Source organism: Phoenix dactylifera, chromosome 12 (assembly GCF_051530095.1).
Source record: "Phoenix dactylifera cultivar Ajwa chromosome 12, Ajwa_hap1_PhDact_Kaust_v1.1, whole genome shotgun sequence".
In the NCBI taxonomy this organism is placed as follows: Eukaryota; Viridiplantae; Streptophyta; class Magnoliopsida; order Arecales; family Arecaceae; genus Phoenix; species Phoenix dactylifera.
In genome coordinates, this window is record NC_143201.1 from 25088987 (window position 1) to 25104793 (window position 15807).

General features: G+C 37.0%; 1 protein-coding gene and 1 long non-coding RNA gene across 2 annotated transcripts; both read left to right on the forward strand.

Annotated features, from left to right (window-relative positions):
* The first annotated feature begins 583 nt into the window (after positions 1-583).
* Positions 584-5246, forward strand: LOC103716292 (transcription factor bHLH68-like). The gene is made up of 9 exons (XM_039130226.3): positions 584-1065; positions 1514-1817; positions 2181-2258; positions 2482-2547; positions 2751-2816; positions 3012-3062; positions 4277-4321; positions 4511-4555; positions 4674-5246. The coding sequence occupies exons 1-9, from the start codon at positions 827-829 to the stop codon at positions 4806-4808; spliced, it is 1029 nt and encodes a 342-aa protein (XP_038986154.3). The 5' UTR covers positions 584-826; the 3' UTR covers positions 4809-5246.
* Positions 5247-8196: 2950 nt separating this feature from the next.
* LOC148700504 (uncharacterized) lies at positions 8197-9546 on the forward strand. Its single transcript, XR_015972334.2, has 4 exons — positions 8197-8336; positions 8408-8663; positions 8910-9032; positions 9407-9546. It is a non-coding gene; the product is annotated as an uncharacterized LOC148700504 (long non-coding RNA).
* The last annotated feature ends 6261 nt before the right edge of the window (positions 9547-15807 follow it).

Sequence of the window (15807 nt, forward strand, 5' to 3'; positions counted from 1 at the left end):
TTTTGGTTGCTATAATAAATACATATAATATTATATTTAATATTTACATTCTTGAATATCTCTAGTGTACTAATACTCGAGCACAAAATTATATCTGCACTTTCAAATATTTGAGGCCATTACACTGTGGCACTAAAAATGTGTTTAATTTTCTTCGGGCAATTGATTTTGTCGTTCTTTTTTTTCAATCATGGATGCTCTGTAGCTTTAACGGTGTTACTAACTGTCCATGAAAATATGATCTTACTAATCATATTTGGCCTTATTATGGAGTGAAACACGTACAAGCACTTGGTGGTATTGACCCATTGGTTGGCCCCCTTCTCTTACCTATCAAACATTATTATAGCTTTTGTTGTTGTTGTTGTGGCCGACTCATTCCTCGTCACATCTCAATCCCATGTACCGGTGGAGTAATAAAAGATAAAAATGCCACCTATAACCCTAACCCTAGCCCTTCCTTCAACTCAAATTAAGAAATTAGTCTCTTCTTAATCCACTCCTTTTGTTCTGAATGCACTGCCACCACCTTTTGTGCCCCACTTTATGATAAAGCAAAAGCAGGAAAAAGCAAGGAAAAAATATGAAAGTGAGGAAAAAGAAAATAAAGAAAGGAGGAGAGGAAGGAAGGAAAACATAACAAAAGACTCCCCAACCCATGTAACCATTGCTTTTAACAGGGCCTGTGCTTTTTTCTCCCAAGCCTCATCCAAAGAAGGAAAAGAAGCAAAGCTTCTAAAGATTGACCTGAAGGTGGCTGAAAAGGGTGGGATCAAAAGAAGAAGGGTTGAGAGAGCAAGAGAGGCCAAAGGGTTGAGTTTGAGGAATGAATAGAGGGGTGTTTCAGAGCTCTCTGGTGCAGCAGATCATGGGGGGGAACCCTAGCTGGAGGGGCATGAGTAATATGAGGCCACCCCCGGAACAGACTTCTCCTCTCCTACCCTCTTCTTCCTCATCCTCTTCTTCTTCAGTCTTCCCTCAGTACCACCAGCCTTCAAATTTCCTTCCCATGACCTCCTGGCATGACAACCAAGATCTACCAGAGTCATGGAGCCAGCTGTTACCGTAACGATCCTCTCTCTCTCTCTCTCTCCCCCACCCCCTCCCTCCCTATCTATGTGCATGGTGTCTGTTGTTGTATCTCTTTCCTTAATTTCCAATGGTTTTCATGTTCATGTTTAAAGATGAACCCGTACATGGATGCATCACGCTCGCCCAAGTCCTTCAAATCCTTTTCTTTTATTGTGGAAACTGGAAGAAAAATTAAAAAGAAAGCAATAACTTATTCTCTCAGTTTCTTCTTGATGAACGTTTCTGAAATATATAATGAGTGGTTTGTGTATGTTTACTTACCTCAAATCTTATCCTCTTTAGATATTCTTCTTTATCTAGCTTTTCTTTATCTCTGATCAATTCTTGCGAAATTCTGGCCATTTCCTCACACTGTCTACTGATATAGGAATAATTTTTGTTTTGGATTTTTTTTTCCTTTTTTTGGTGGATTTGATTCCAGGGGAGGACCTGTGGGGGAAGAGGAGAGATGTAGCTTCACTACTTTCCAAGCTAAAAAGATAGAGAATTGGGATGATCAGATGGTATACCCATCAACATGTGCATACATGATTGATGTAAAGCAGGAGAGTTCTGAAGGTGGATACGCTTATAGCCATGGAAATGGAGACATCCATGCTTCTAAGTCTCTTCTACCAGTTTCCTCTCCTAGATCTTGTGTTACGACTAGTTTCAGCAGCAACATGTTGGACTTCTCAAACAGCAAGGGAGAGAGGAGGCATCCCCCATCAGATCAGTCATCTGAGGTTGGATAAATATATCTGCGATTTTTGTTTGTTGTAAAATAAGAACTCTTTTTTCTTTTTCTTGAGAGTTCTGTTAGGGACTATCAAAGGTTGGCTTCATAATTGTAACGTGCTTCTGATATTGGTAAATTTTCACGATCTCTTTCTCTCTCTCTCTCTCAAAAACAGAAAAAAAAATCATGCTATCTTAGGTTGGAATCTTTTTTCTAAAGGTTTTAAAACTTTTCATCGAAATTGTTAACAATATGTTCTCTTGCTAAGGGTGCAGTAGAATCATTCTCCTGCCATGGTTTCTTAAGTTTGATTTCAGGGAGACCTAGATATGGGCCCTCATTGATTTTTTTTGCCTTTTCCTTTCTCAAGTGCAACAGCACAGCAACTGGTGCAGCTTTCAAGAAGGCTAGGGTTCAAGGCCCCTCCTCAGCACACTCTACTTTCAAGGTTTATATCCTCTTATTGATATTAAATTTAGTGTACTCTCTCTCTCTTCCCTTCTCTCTCTTCAATGTGAGATGCGGCTCATCTCTTTTGTTTTTTGAAGAACATGCAAACATGGTTATATATGGCATAGAAAGCACTGTTTTTCCATCAGAATAAAGATCAAAAGTTTGGCAATTCAGCTGATGACAATTTAGAGATATTGTCTTCTCTTGCATACTTTCAGGTGAGGAAGGAGAAGCTAGGGGATAGAATAACAGCCCTTCACCAGCTAGTCTCCCCATTTGGAAAGGTATTACCACTACCAATACAGCCTTTTTCAGATTTATAGATCGAGGTAGACACAGTTCAGCAGTATTTTCTACAGTCCCAGTTCCCTTTACTGATACAAGCTCTTCCAGTTCTTTTGACATATAAAACTATAAATCTATAGTTTTCCCCATCTCTTTTGCTTTGGTATTCAAATAAAGATCTGACATGGGGCTCCTTTTGCAGACTGACACTGCGTCTGTACTGCTAGAAGCCATTGGCTACATCAGATTCCTCCAGAGTCAAATCGAGGTCTAACCCCTCCTTCACCCCCCCGCTCTCTCTCTCTCTCTCTCTCTCTCTCTCTCTCTCTCTCTCTCTCTGTGGTGCAGACCAACAGTGTTGTTTTATGTAGCATCTTTTAGTTATTGGTGTCTAGTATTGTCATGTGCTTTGGGAGATTAATGCTGTCTCAGAGGCACTCACCCATCCCATTCTTTCATGTAGGCTCTGAGCTCCCCGTACTTCGGCAGTCGATCAGGGAACGTGAGGCAGCCTGTAAGTAACTAAAACATCACCACTCCCCTCCCCCCCTCCCAAGGCTGCTAGTACTATAACACCTCCCCCCGCTCCCCTTCTCCCCTTCTCTCTCTCTCTCTCTCTCTCACGCACACGCGCACACACACACACGCGCACACAGTCACACGTGCATCAGTACACAAGGTGCACCCGTGCGTCAAACATTTTTGCACGCGAATGTTTTCTCAAGGTCCCACATATCAGAGATCGGTGGAAGTGAAAAATTTTAACATTTTGACTTGATTTATGATTTAAAGAAGCTTCACTAGCTACTTAAAATCCCAAATTTATTTGCATGGCTAGGAACACAAACGCTGTTTTTTTTACTTAGATGACTAAGAGAATCAAGAACCTTTTCTTTTTAGAAAAATATGGTCACGGTAATTCATTTAGAAGTCTTGGTAAATTCATGGATGAATGTGAGCTCACATATGTGTAGCTCTTGACATTGTTGGATCTTTGGTATTGACTACTTCCATAATCACACTCATTTGCATATTCCACCATGAGATCATTGAGTATAAAGTCACATTAATATATCAGAAAAATTGGCATTTATGAGATATTTTCTTCATTTATATATATATATATATATATATATATATATATATATATATATATATATATATATATGCTAGCTTGTAGTAATAGGTTTAGCAGATGATCTTTTCTTTACCACATTAACTACTTAGTAAATATAAGATTATTTTTGTTGAGTGTAGGAGAACTTCAAATTTTTTGCTTGAGGAAACAATCTTTTTCTTTTTCTTTTTATTTTTTGATAATAAGAGGAAACTATAATGTAATTTCGGACGTAGGAAAATGAGCAACTTAAAATTGCAACTTTCCACTTGAAATGACCTGGTCGCAAGGTTATGAGAATATTCTTTATAATAGCTTACAGCAACTTTATTTTAGCTTAGCAGCATTGGTAAGTTCAGTACACCACTGCAATAAATCTGCTCATATTAATATAGAAATCTGCAAAAAATGTAGAATATTTTTATATGATTCTCTAACTGTATATCACTGAACTTGGACCGCCACATAGGGTGCAATATTACCATGCTCAGGTTTAAATCAACATTAACATTTTTTTAGTTGTCTATGTAACCCACCATATTTTGCAAGATCTGAACTTTTCCAATTATCTCTTAGTTTGATACTGATTAGCGTACATTGTTATTTTTTAGGCACAAGGAGAAAGGAGTTGTATATTTCCAGAAGACCCTGGTCAGGTATACTTCATTGGATCCATGCCCTCCTCAAAAAAGCAAGCTAAGCCTTGTAATTAAAAAGAAGCGCATTAGTTCGCTCTCTCTTTACATCGAAAAGGCGTCCACGAACAAAGTTTTCAACTTTACAGCTCTTAGGCTCCCTTAAATATTTGAGATTACTAATATCTTATACTGCGATTCCTTCCACAGCTGTTGAATGACAATTGCACCAAGAAAAGAGGACCACCTGATCAGGTACTTTGCGTAACTTTAAAGCAGCTAATTCATTCGATTCAGTCATAATTATATGTGAATCCTATCTGGTGGTGTTTTGAATTGATTCACCTCAAAATTCCATTGTTCGTAATGCTAGGATGCCAATGATGAGCCAAAGAAGGATTTGAGGAGTAGAGGGCTTTGCCTCGTTCCAGTGTCCTGCACCTTGCATGTTGGGAGTGACAACGGAGCTGATTACTGGGCTCCATCTCTTGGTGGGGGTTTTCGATAGGTACAGCAACATCTCGGCACGCCTGAGGCTTTCCACGAGGACATAACATCATGAGCAGTCACTCTGCTAAAACTGAAGGCTGATTGCTCATGATGCTATGCACTATATATTCTAGGAGAGCAACTGTGCTAAGAAATCAGGATGGTGACGACTTTATATATATATATATACCTCATGATTTAAAGAGACATGCTTCTTTAGAACTCTACCTTGAACACTATGATGTATATTCAATTCCAGTTCTGTTGCAACTCCTCTTGAATGCTATCGACATGTAATTAGATATTAGGACTTAGATTTTGTCCTTTTCTCAGTCAAGAAAAGAGTTGAAGTTATCCTACTTAATTTTGATTAGTACTGCTCATATCTCTAGGAGGCAGTAGCATGGTTTGCCCAATCAGAATCAATAGCAATGGTAGTAAATTCTAGTTTTGTTTATCCATGCAGCTCACTTTTGCTTTTTTGAAATTTCATGAATGGTTAATTATGATCATGGAGTGTACCTAGCTGCAATAAAGAACTTTATACTAGTAACAATGATGACAATGTTTTCTAGAGGGGCCATGCCTTCTTAGATGTTTGGAGCTAAGATGACCTTGGTTTTTCGTGTAGAATACCTGCAATCAAGTATTTACACTAGTAAAAAAAATATGAAAATAATTTATAGAGGGTCTGTGCCTTTTTTGATGTTTTTGCAAAATTTCCAAGATCACACATATGAATTTAGAACAATGAATTTAATAAAATTACATCATACTTGTGTTAATCCTAGCCATGTATGCAATTCGCACGAGCAATTGGTATTCATGTAAGTGTTTTCTTGAATGTTGTAGCTAGATCTTCCTCTTCTTCTCCTGACTAAATGATGGCTCTTAATTGGACAGGAGCCGAGAAGGGACCTAGTCTTTATATAATTAATCCAACAAGCCCTCCCATTACGGGCTGCTATTGGACATCACAAGCCTATACTAATTCACCCAACCATATCAAAAGAGGAGAGAAGACATACAGGCTTCAATTTCTTGTGTAAGGAAGAAATTACTAATGGGCAAAAGACTATAGGCTAAGTGGCTAAATCTAAGCTTGGGGCCCTGCATTCTTCTGCAAGTTGTTTCAGATGCCACTTAGATGTACAATAGGCCCTCTAACAATTAAGCATCATGGTGCAAAAGCTAATGCAGATCATACATTAATTGATTCAAAGTAACAAGTATGCACTGATTTCTTAGTTTCTTTTTTGGCACTGGAGAAGCATATCACAAATGGTTGAAACGTCATCAGACTTCCAAATAAAAAAAAAAAATCTTCAATTATTAAATGAAGTCTTACAAAAAGAGTCATAAAAGAAATATTTTTTTAGCCAAAATCGCATACCAGTATATGCGCCGTCAAATTTCTGCTCAACTTGGAACATCTTTTATCATTTTCTTTTTACCTTTTCGGGCAAAACCAGTAATCTCAGGTAGGACTCAGCTTATTTTCATTGCGAGGGATAGCAATCATTGGGTTCATGTCGGATTGGATCGAGCTGAGCTCATATATCATGGCTCATAGGGCTTGACCCGAACCTAACTTGGCCGGCCAGCATGTCCGACCTGTAGCCAACCCACCAACTTATTTGATTAGCTAGCTAGGTATGGTGCAAATAATGGGTTTTATTTTATGAGACAAGAACATGAATTTTTTAGAAAAAAAGATTTGCTTCATTATGTTGAGAGCCTCGAATTTAATCTCCATGTCTCCAAGATTTAATTTGGAGCATGTTTACCCAAAAACCCTTAAATTGTTCCACAAAAAATCATTATGAAATTGACCCTTTTTGTACCATTAAAGCAAATGAAAAATAAAATGGAATTAGAGAATTTAAGGACAAGATGGATCTGACTAGATTTTTATAAAAACTTTATAATAATCTAGATTTTAATTTTCTGATCGATTCTATGGCCATCATCCATCCTACTGTCATCTTCCTCTAGCCGCTCTTCATTCATCAATGGAGGCGGTGCAATATCCACCTATTTATGAGCTAAAGGCTAATGCTCACCTTCCACTCTTGCTCTTCATTGGTTGGTTGTCGCCTCCTGCGCCATCATTATCTCCATTGCTAGGAGAGCAGATTCGGCACCAATCTACCAGCCACGTAGAGCAGCTCCACAATTTCATCTTGCCGTGCTGATAATTTCTCGAAACCACATAGATTGCAATCTCAATCAACGTCTATGAATCCATAAGATTACGCTGAGTTGGTGGTGAACTGAGGAGGAAAGTAGGCAGTAAGGCACAGTGGTTCTATGGGGGAGCCGAGAGTAGAGAGGGTGAAGAGATGAGGAGAAGAGAGTGGAAATTAAAGGTGGTTTAGGTTTAGTAGTCCTTCTACCTTTCTTATTAATCTAGTTAGATTTTGAGCTATTAGATAATTGATCCAATGACTCAAATTCACTCTAGAAATTTATTTAAACAAATATAAGTGTGTGAGTGTGTGTGTATATATATATATCAAAAATAATAATATTATATATATATATCTTGGAACTTATACCCAACCTGTGCAAAAATTGGATTAGATGGGCGAAATCCAAGTTAAGTAAATGGGTAGGATAAAAAATTGCCATCCCCATTTATCTCCCATTCACTTGGTACCTTTGGAGAAAAAGCTACACTAAGGTAACGTACCGCGTGCATGGCCTGTGTAGATTCTTCAAATTCAAGATTCCAACCCCAGATAATGCTAGGCATCTATTCCAACCCTAGATAAGATTCCTACGCTCTGACTTGTGTGCGGACACGCATAAAAAATGGAACGGGTCCCATTCATCAGGGGCCATCGAATCTATTTTCCATCCCTAATCCCACGGTCAATATTTATTACTGCTACAAAAATCATTTGCCACAACTGTGGAACGCAAAGATTTATTATTCTCCAGACGACACACAAATCCAAAAGCCAAGAGGGCAGTTCTCGCGCATCCACCGTTGGATCGCGCAATGGTCACTTCATGATCTGCACGAAGCGCCATCAAACGGTTTACGTCGCAAAAGAGGATCGATCATTCTTTAGTAGCAAACAATCATCCGAACCGTCTAAAACCCTCGGCCCTCGATTTTTTTTTTTTTTTTTGTTGTCAAAACGATATTACATTTCAAATACCTCTAACGTCAATATAACCTGACATATCAAAGAAAACTAAACAAAATAAGAAATGTGGGATGCACTCTAAGTTAGTTCAGAAAATCTTCCCAAAGTACCGGACAACATGGGAGGCGACCCAATCTGCTGCACTGTCCGTCTCCTAATATACATGAGATATCTGATAGAAAGTTAGCTCCCGCACCAGTCTACGCATGTTCCACATCAGAGAATGGCCATCCCTATATATTGACACCTCGTATCCAATTAATTATCGTGGAAGAGTCACCCTCGAGGCAAAGGCAATCGGCCCCAATATTCATCTCACATACAAAATATCCTCCCCGACTGCCCGCAGCTCCGCTCCCACGGCAGTCGCCTTCGACTCCTTCCCTTGTAAAGTACCGTCCGATCTCCCTCCTCTATTTTTTCCCCCTCTTTTCTTTTTTTATCGATCCTTTCTCCGTTTCAGATGCCAAGAACCCGAGAAGTCTTCTAACATGGACGCCGCCACCGCCGGAGCCCGGTCTCCGCCGCCCGCTTCCGGCAGGAAACTTGCCGCGCCTTTCTCTCTCCGAAGGTCCTTCTCCGAAGCGGAACAGGGGCTTCGGCCAAGAACTCGAGCTGTAGCGGCGGTCGCGGTGTCTGGCGGAGAGCGGACCGCGGCCTCCGTTGCGCATGTACTTGCCCACTCCTTCGGACAGAGAGTCTCGGACTTCTCACAATAGGTAGTTTTTTTTCTCGCCTTTTCCCCTTCTGAGTGCTTTCTGTCTACGTCGGTTTGGATGAATTTGGGAATCTCTGTCTAAGATTCTCTTGATATCTTAGTGTGTGTATGTATAATGTTGCTTTCTTATGTAGTAGACTGGTCTTTTGCCAAGAACACCTCTGTTTCGTGACATTCCTCCCCCCTTTAGAAGGTATTGATCTTTATTGATGGATTTTCTTAAAATCTTTGTGTTTATGGCTTCCAGTTACAAATGCTGTTCTCCTGTATGGCTCTCTGGTCTTCAGCGAAGAATTGCTCCGTTTCTTGAATTTCCTCCCCTTTTACAAGGGATCGATCTTCGTTCACAGATTTTCTTGAACTCTGGATGGTAATAGCTTCCAATCTCCATTTTTGCTTTCTTATATGGCGGCCATTCTGGTCTTTATCCAAGAACTGGTCTTTATGTAAAGTTGCGTGATATGATTTCCAAGTGTTATGATTGCTTCTTGCCTGCAGAGTTTTTCTTCGCATCACGTTTCAAATCAACATATTTTCGTTCTAATCTCATTTACAGAAACACAATATGAGTGGATTTATGTCATCTGATACAGATGCTACATGATTATGCTCTTTTGGCCAAAATGAAAGATTTAATTAAGATTCATTTAATTTGATGTTAAATTAGTAGTGCATTATGCTTGTCGAGTAGTCTTCTAGTTAGCCGACTATGGTTGAAGTTATATGCTTATCTGGTTCCAACAGATACCACTTTGACAGGATTGCTCGGGCATTTTTGAAGTTGGTACTTCAAGGTATCGATCCCTGAGTGTCAGCAAATCTTCTGTTTCATGTAGTCGGTAGAGAATCCTGCCTTTCCTAATGGAATGAGAATACACGGCATTGCACAGGCTTTGGTTTACTAGGTTTGGAGCTCAAATTCTTGGTGTGGATAGCACGGAAGAATCTTCTAAAAACCTTTTGGAGATAAGTCTTTTCTTGCTTTATCTAATAGTCTTTTCCTAATATATTGTTCATATATGATTTATGGATAGGGCAACCCCTGGCCTCGAATTAAAGCTAAATTTTATATGTTGTGCCAGCTTTTAGTTGTTGTGCACATAATCTTAAATTATCCATTTTGACTATTGCATAGCACATAGGTAGTTTACAAGTAAACAAATATATTGTTCACTCACGTAGTCTTAAAGTATCTTGATAGTGATATGCACATATATAATCTTTTAGAAGATTTTTCATTTATAGCGGTGAACATTTTGGGACCTAAGAAATATAAATAGAAAAATTTGTCCAAATAGAAGCACCCCAAGTTAGCAGAAGCTGAGGATAGAGTTAGGCAGGGGAAAAACACTCCAAATGTGCATTCTAATTTTTGTTAATGTCAGGACATCTTTAGATGGATATAATAAAGTACTTTTTACTAAAGATTATATTTTATACGATAACAATTGATCCTTCATGCTTTGCTGCTTCTTCGTACCCCTCTTACACTAAAGTTGACCCACACATGTCATCAATTACCAACAGATTTAGGATTTCTTGGATGAGCAGGGAAGAAAAGGTTGTCAACTGGTTCCAGCCATAAGTCAAACTCACATTGCTTATATATGAAAGAGAGAAAATTTCCCACTTTTGCTAATCTTTCAATTTTTGAAGAGAAAAGTTCAACATGTTTGTGTATTATTGGACGAATAGAAATTAACAAATTAAGTTTGGTTTGTTGCTGTCTAATACCGGTGTTACCATGATGTTGGAGACCCCAAAAATAATCTCTTCATAATTCTTTTTTTGTGTTAAAATCATGCTAATTATTCTTATAATTGACATTATACTTTTCAGTTGAAGTTGAAATTCATAATTTAATGTTCAACATATTTATAATGATTTCTCATGGATATAAATTTTATATATTTATCAGTCCTATAATGAATTATCTGGTACTTCATGGGTGAGCATAAGCTAATATTGGGAAACCCCTTCATAGCTGGGAAAGATCCAGCTCCTCCAGATTTAGAGGTTCCTCCTCAGGTTATGCCTCTTTTGCTTTCTTTCCCAATTCATATGCTTTTTATGATTTAACTCATGTATACAAACATCCATTTCCCTAAACTTGGATATAGCAATAATCACTACAGTTGGCTCATCATGCTTGCATATTAATATAATATGTTACTCTATGAGCTGGATTCAAGCATTAATTCGGTATGTTCTTGTAATCTTGTTAATGCAATTAGCACACCTAAAAAGTGTGCAATTATAACACAAGAAGATGGAAAACTATTAATTAATACATTCTTGTAAAGCTAAAGCTGTTTATTGATAAGCTTCTGTGGTAAGGGAGGGATTTACTGTGCTGAAATGCTTAAAATGCTAAAGCTCTGATCAATATCTGTACCAAGGGTTAATTGACAATGTTTGATGACAGTAATTTTAGCCATTTAGCTGTAGCAACCTGCTCACTTGCAATATCTTAATTATAAAGTTAACCATCTGATCTAGATCCATGGTCGAATGTATTGCTAATTGTGTTACTATTGATTGATTCAGACCCAGAGTACTGTACTGTACTTTACCGTGTGTCACGTTGCTGTGGAAAAATGCTCAAACCTGCTACAGAAGACAATAAGACATTTGCAATTGGTTGGCCCATCAATCTCCAAATGAGACAGCTTTTGATGGCTTCAAAATATGCAATTGACATGATGTGATATTCTGTAAACCATATTCTAACCAATCTTAAATACCTGTATCATCTAGGACGTTTGTGCTGGTTTTGATGACCGAACTTGAAACAATCCAGCAAATAATATCAAATTTAGCTCATAATTTAAGACATTAGACAAAAAAAATGAAAAGCATCAAGCATTGTGATACATACTAAAATAAACTTCTTAAATAGTGTCAAGTATGGTGTGCAAAGTGTACCAAACATTTACGAAGATCTTGAGTCATAATTATAATCTGTAGGAATGTGATTGACTGTGTATAGATGCACAAAATTAGTACACCCTTAAATGAATTAATTTTAAGTACACATAATTACCACACTTCCTTGGTGAATTGATTTTCATAGTACTGGGCAATAAGAATAACAACATAATTGTTTCCACAGAAGCTGTTCATAAAAGGTAAATTGCGCGAATGTGCCCGGTATTCATTTATATAATTGCAGCACCTTTCTTCAATACATCAAGTTGACTTGTTTAATAAATCCATCCCAATCCAACTTGTTGAAGTATTTAGTTTATTAGTCAGCACAATATTGTAAGGCATGCATTGAGTGTAAGTGTCATCGTCCTCTATTTCCAACCCTTTCCTCATATCATATAAGTCCCTAGGTTTTGTCTTAAAAACAACAATCCATGCTTTATCTTTTGGATCTTGCACAGGAAATACTTGTCGAGCTTAAGATGAAAATACGAATGACTTATCCTTCAATAACACACCACTATGTTTCAACCTTAAGAAATTTATAAGTTATGTACCCATTTGTGTCTTGCTTCAAACCTCTATATGAGTTTACATCAGCCAATCATATTGGAATAACATTATCTTAAACTTTCTACAATAATCCAATTCATAAATATCTGTAAGTGTATCATAATAAGTTTTTTCCATCCGCTTCTGCCATAACTCCACTATTCTGGATTTTTCTAAACTTCTCACGCTCCTTAGTATGAAATCTAAAACCATTGATGTTGAAACCGTATATCTGTTGACAATATCGTTAGGACCTCGAGCAATAGCGCTATTAATTCATCTGAACAATTGCTCTTCATCATCGATACCTAAAAATAAGATATAATTAATTATTATTTAATCATTGCTGATCCTTACTGAAATTAATGCATATTTTATATATTATATATCTAACATGTTTGAAAATTTAATCAGGGAATAACTCGATTAACCATCTTTGCTCAATCCTTGGGCTAGGACGAATGTTATGGTTGACTTGTCACTGAGTAGCCAAAAATTCTCTGCATACATATTAAATTTTTGGTCAAGAACATTGTGTGATAGGGCATTGAATTTAATCATCTTATAACTATACTAACCCATGATACTCAATTATTCTGTCACTGTAAAGTAACACAACGATGTGCTTATGTGAAGGATTTTTAGTTAAGAACAATACTTTCAACCTTCCCTAATACTCTTCCATTAGATAAGAACTTGTAAGGTTCTGCATTCTCTACAATCTCATAATTCTTTGAGATCGGTTAAATGTTGTGTCTACACCTTCATGATATCTTGAACAAAATGTCAAATACTCTTCAGCAATATATCTTTATGCAATCGAGCCCTTGGGATAGGATTTATTGCATACGCCATCCATGCTTGAACAAAGGAAATTCTTTGCAGCACATGTGCTGAGGGGTGCCAAATGATGGACCCAAGTCATGTTAGCCTGTCAAAAGTTTATTTTTGTATTGTTCTTTCATAGTAAAGTATCAATTTCCTGTTCCAAAATGATCAAGCATTTAATCATTCGACAAACTCAACTAGGATTAAGTTAGGCTACATAATGTCAAATTGTACTTAACCAATATATCAATCAGGTTTATTCATGTCTGGCCTCTGCCTAAGCTAGGTGTGACGTCAAAATCACTCGAAAGAGATTATTTTGGAAGGTACTGATATGGTTGCTAGATAGAAATCAACTCTGACATATAATCAAGGGATGCTCCTAAAACATCCCTACCTGCATCCAAGTGTTGGTTGTCTTAGGAGCTAAACTGCGAATTTGCATGCTTAATTAGTGACAAAAAAATTTGAAGTTCACCATTTTTTTCCTGCAACTTTCCTTCAACTTCATAGGATTGATATTCTCTTTATTTGGTGAGGAGTTACAAGCAGGTGCTGATTTTCCTTTCAGTTCATTGTCTCATGTTCTGTTTCAAATTTAAAGATACTAATTTTTGTATTAATCTTGTCCTTGATCAAAGATGGAGATGGGCCCAGTGATGAGCTATCCTTGGAGTCCAAGGCCGATTATACATGAAAACTGGCTATCTGAACTTTTCAGATTTTGATATAAATGAAAATAATAACATTTTTTGGAATTCTTTGAACTTGTTTTGTGCCAGCCAGAGGAGGCCTTTCCAGTAAATAAACTTCCTGAAATTAGAGAGCATGCCTTTTGGATTCCTGTTGACAATCATTACTTCGCATTCTCTAAGAAATAGAGGTAATATTTATGGTCTTACACCGATTGTCAAAGATTCGACGTTTCAGTCTTCTTCTATTCACAAAGCTTTCAAAAACAATCACCCCACCTTCTCTGTATAAGTTTCATGATTAATTATGATGCAAATAAGTAATGAGTTTGGTATTTTAGAAAGAAAAACAAATAGTGAGAGATGTTAATGGAGTACTATATCTATGAATTAATTAGACTTCTTTTTCATTATGACATCTTAAAGTAATATTACATGAACTTGAACACTTTTTTTGTCTGATTTTGAAATGCTGATGCTTTGTGATGCATAAAGAGCACAGAGGCACAAAATGAAGTTTCAATTTTTTGAAGAAATCTTAGTTTTCTTCCTGGCTAAGAATCTAAGTTTCTCTGATTAATGCCTAAGGTTTCAAGTCATGCACAGCTTCATGGTAGATTACCAACAAAACCACATCACTATATATGGCAGAAATGGATCATGACAATTTTTTTTTTTATATCTTGAAATACTGAGATCTAGTAATAGTGCATGAACATAGTTATGTATCCATGAGAAGTCAGTCTTCATGTTAACCATATTAAAAATTTCTTTAGGCATGGCTTCTGTAATGGAAAAAATGGGAAAACCATTTCTAATGAGCTCCTGCAAAATTTAATTTTGAGTTCGGTACTCAGTAAGAATTTCTAATTTTGGTTTCCTTTTTGATAAACCTATATTGATAACAGTGAAAGGGAGTTGCAGTGCTAAGAGCTTTATTGGTAATGCAGCCTATAGGGCATTTTTCTGAGATCCAAAATATAATGCGACTCCAATTGACATAGAGAGGGCTGCAGTTGCACTCATTTGCCTCCAACAACAAATTCCCTTTACAGCTTCTTAGAACCTCTGAGATTTAGCTGGTGGTAGCTCTTCTGAGTCCAACGAAGCTTCTGTTTTGGGTTCCTTGGCGGCACGAAATGCTGCTAGTGATTCTTGCACTTCTAAATGACACTGTAAAGTCTAGAAAACTTTTACAATATGCTTATAACCTGACGAATGGCTTGACTCTTATTTATTTTCACTGGTTGTATTAACAGTAGTTAATCTTATTGATAATTTTCTTTTTTTTAAAAAAAAGTGCAGCATATATTAAGAAAGAAACAATCTCAGATCCTGTCGTGTAGGTAGCACGTAGAGAAGTTTTGATCTATAAAAGCAATAGCTGTATTCATTTCAGTTCCTAGAACTTACAAACTATCAAAAAAAATTATGGGCGTGGAGATTTGCACAAAGTCCTCATTAAATTTACATGTTCTTAGCTATCAAAGGCCATCTGCTTGGATCCTATCTTCGAGTAACGTGGTTATTTGGCATGAGACCTTTAGAGTTGAAATTATATGGTCAGACCAATTGTAATATATATAGATAAGAGCATCAGTGAATAGAATGAGCAAAAAAATTCAGAACGAATATTTGCTCAAAAAAACACAGAGAATGAATATAATATATTTCAGGAGGCGGAGATGAGTTTGAAATAATATTTGGAATAACAAGGATAAATTATATACCCAGTTATGTTCTTGATGATCAAGGGTCCTGAAAGGGGTGAAATGGGGTCGTACCTAATTTTTGGCATTAGGAAGGACAAAAAGTAAAACTTAAAAACTCGAAGGGAACATTAATTGCATTCAAGGTGAATTAAGATTTCTTCTTTGAATTGGAAAATGGAGGAAGCGACCATCATCCTTTTTTTTTTATAAGAATATATTTGTATTTCTTTCGTGCCATATGTGCCACGTAGTTGTTTTTGTGTATTAACATTCTACTCACTGAAAAATTATCTTAATCTCAAGCAGATTCAGATTTGGTTGGATCAAGTTTAGGTACCATTACGAATCCCTTTTCAACATTTAGGTAGATTAACTTCAAGCTTAATCCATACTTGACCTAAACTTATTTTAAACAAGCCTAATACTATTGGTT

Bases quoted from the DNA above. Each gene is read 5' to 3' on its own strand.
- LOC103716292 (XM_039130226.3), top strand. From the start codon at position 827: ATGAATAGAGGGGTGTTTCAGAGCTCTCTGGTGCAGCAGATCATGGGG. The intron at 2,817-3,011 runs GTCTAACCCCTC...TCTTTCATGTAG, and splicing joins TCCTCCAGAGTCAAATCGAG to GCTCTGAGCTCCCCGTACTT. The intron at 4,556-4,673 runs GTACTTTGCGTA...TCGTAATGCTAG, and splicing joins AAAGAGGACCACCTGATCAG to GATGCCAATGATGAGCCAAA.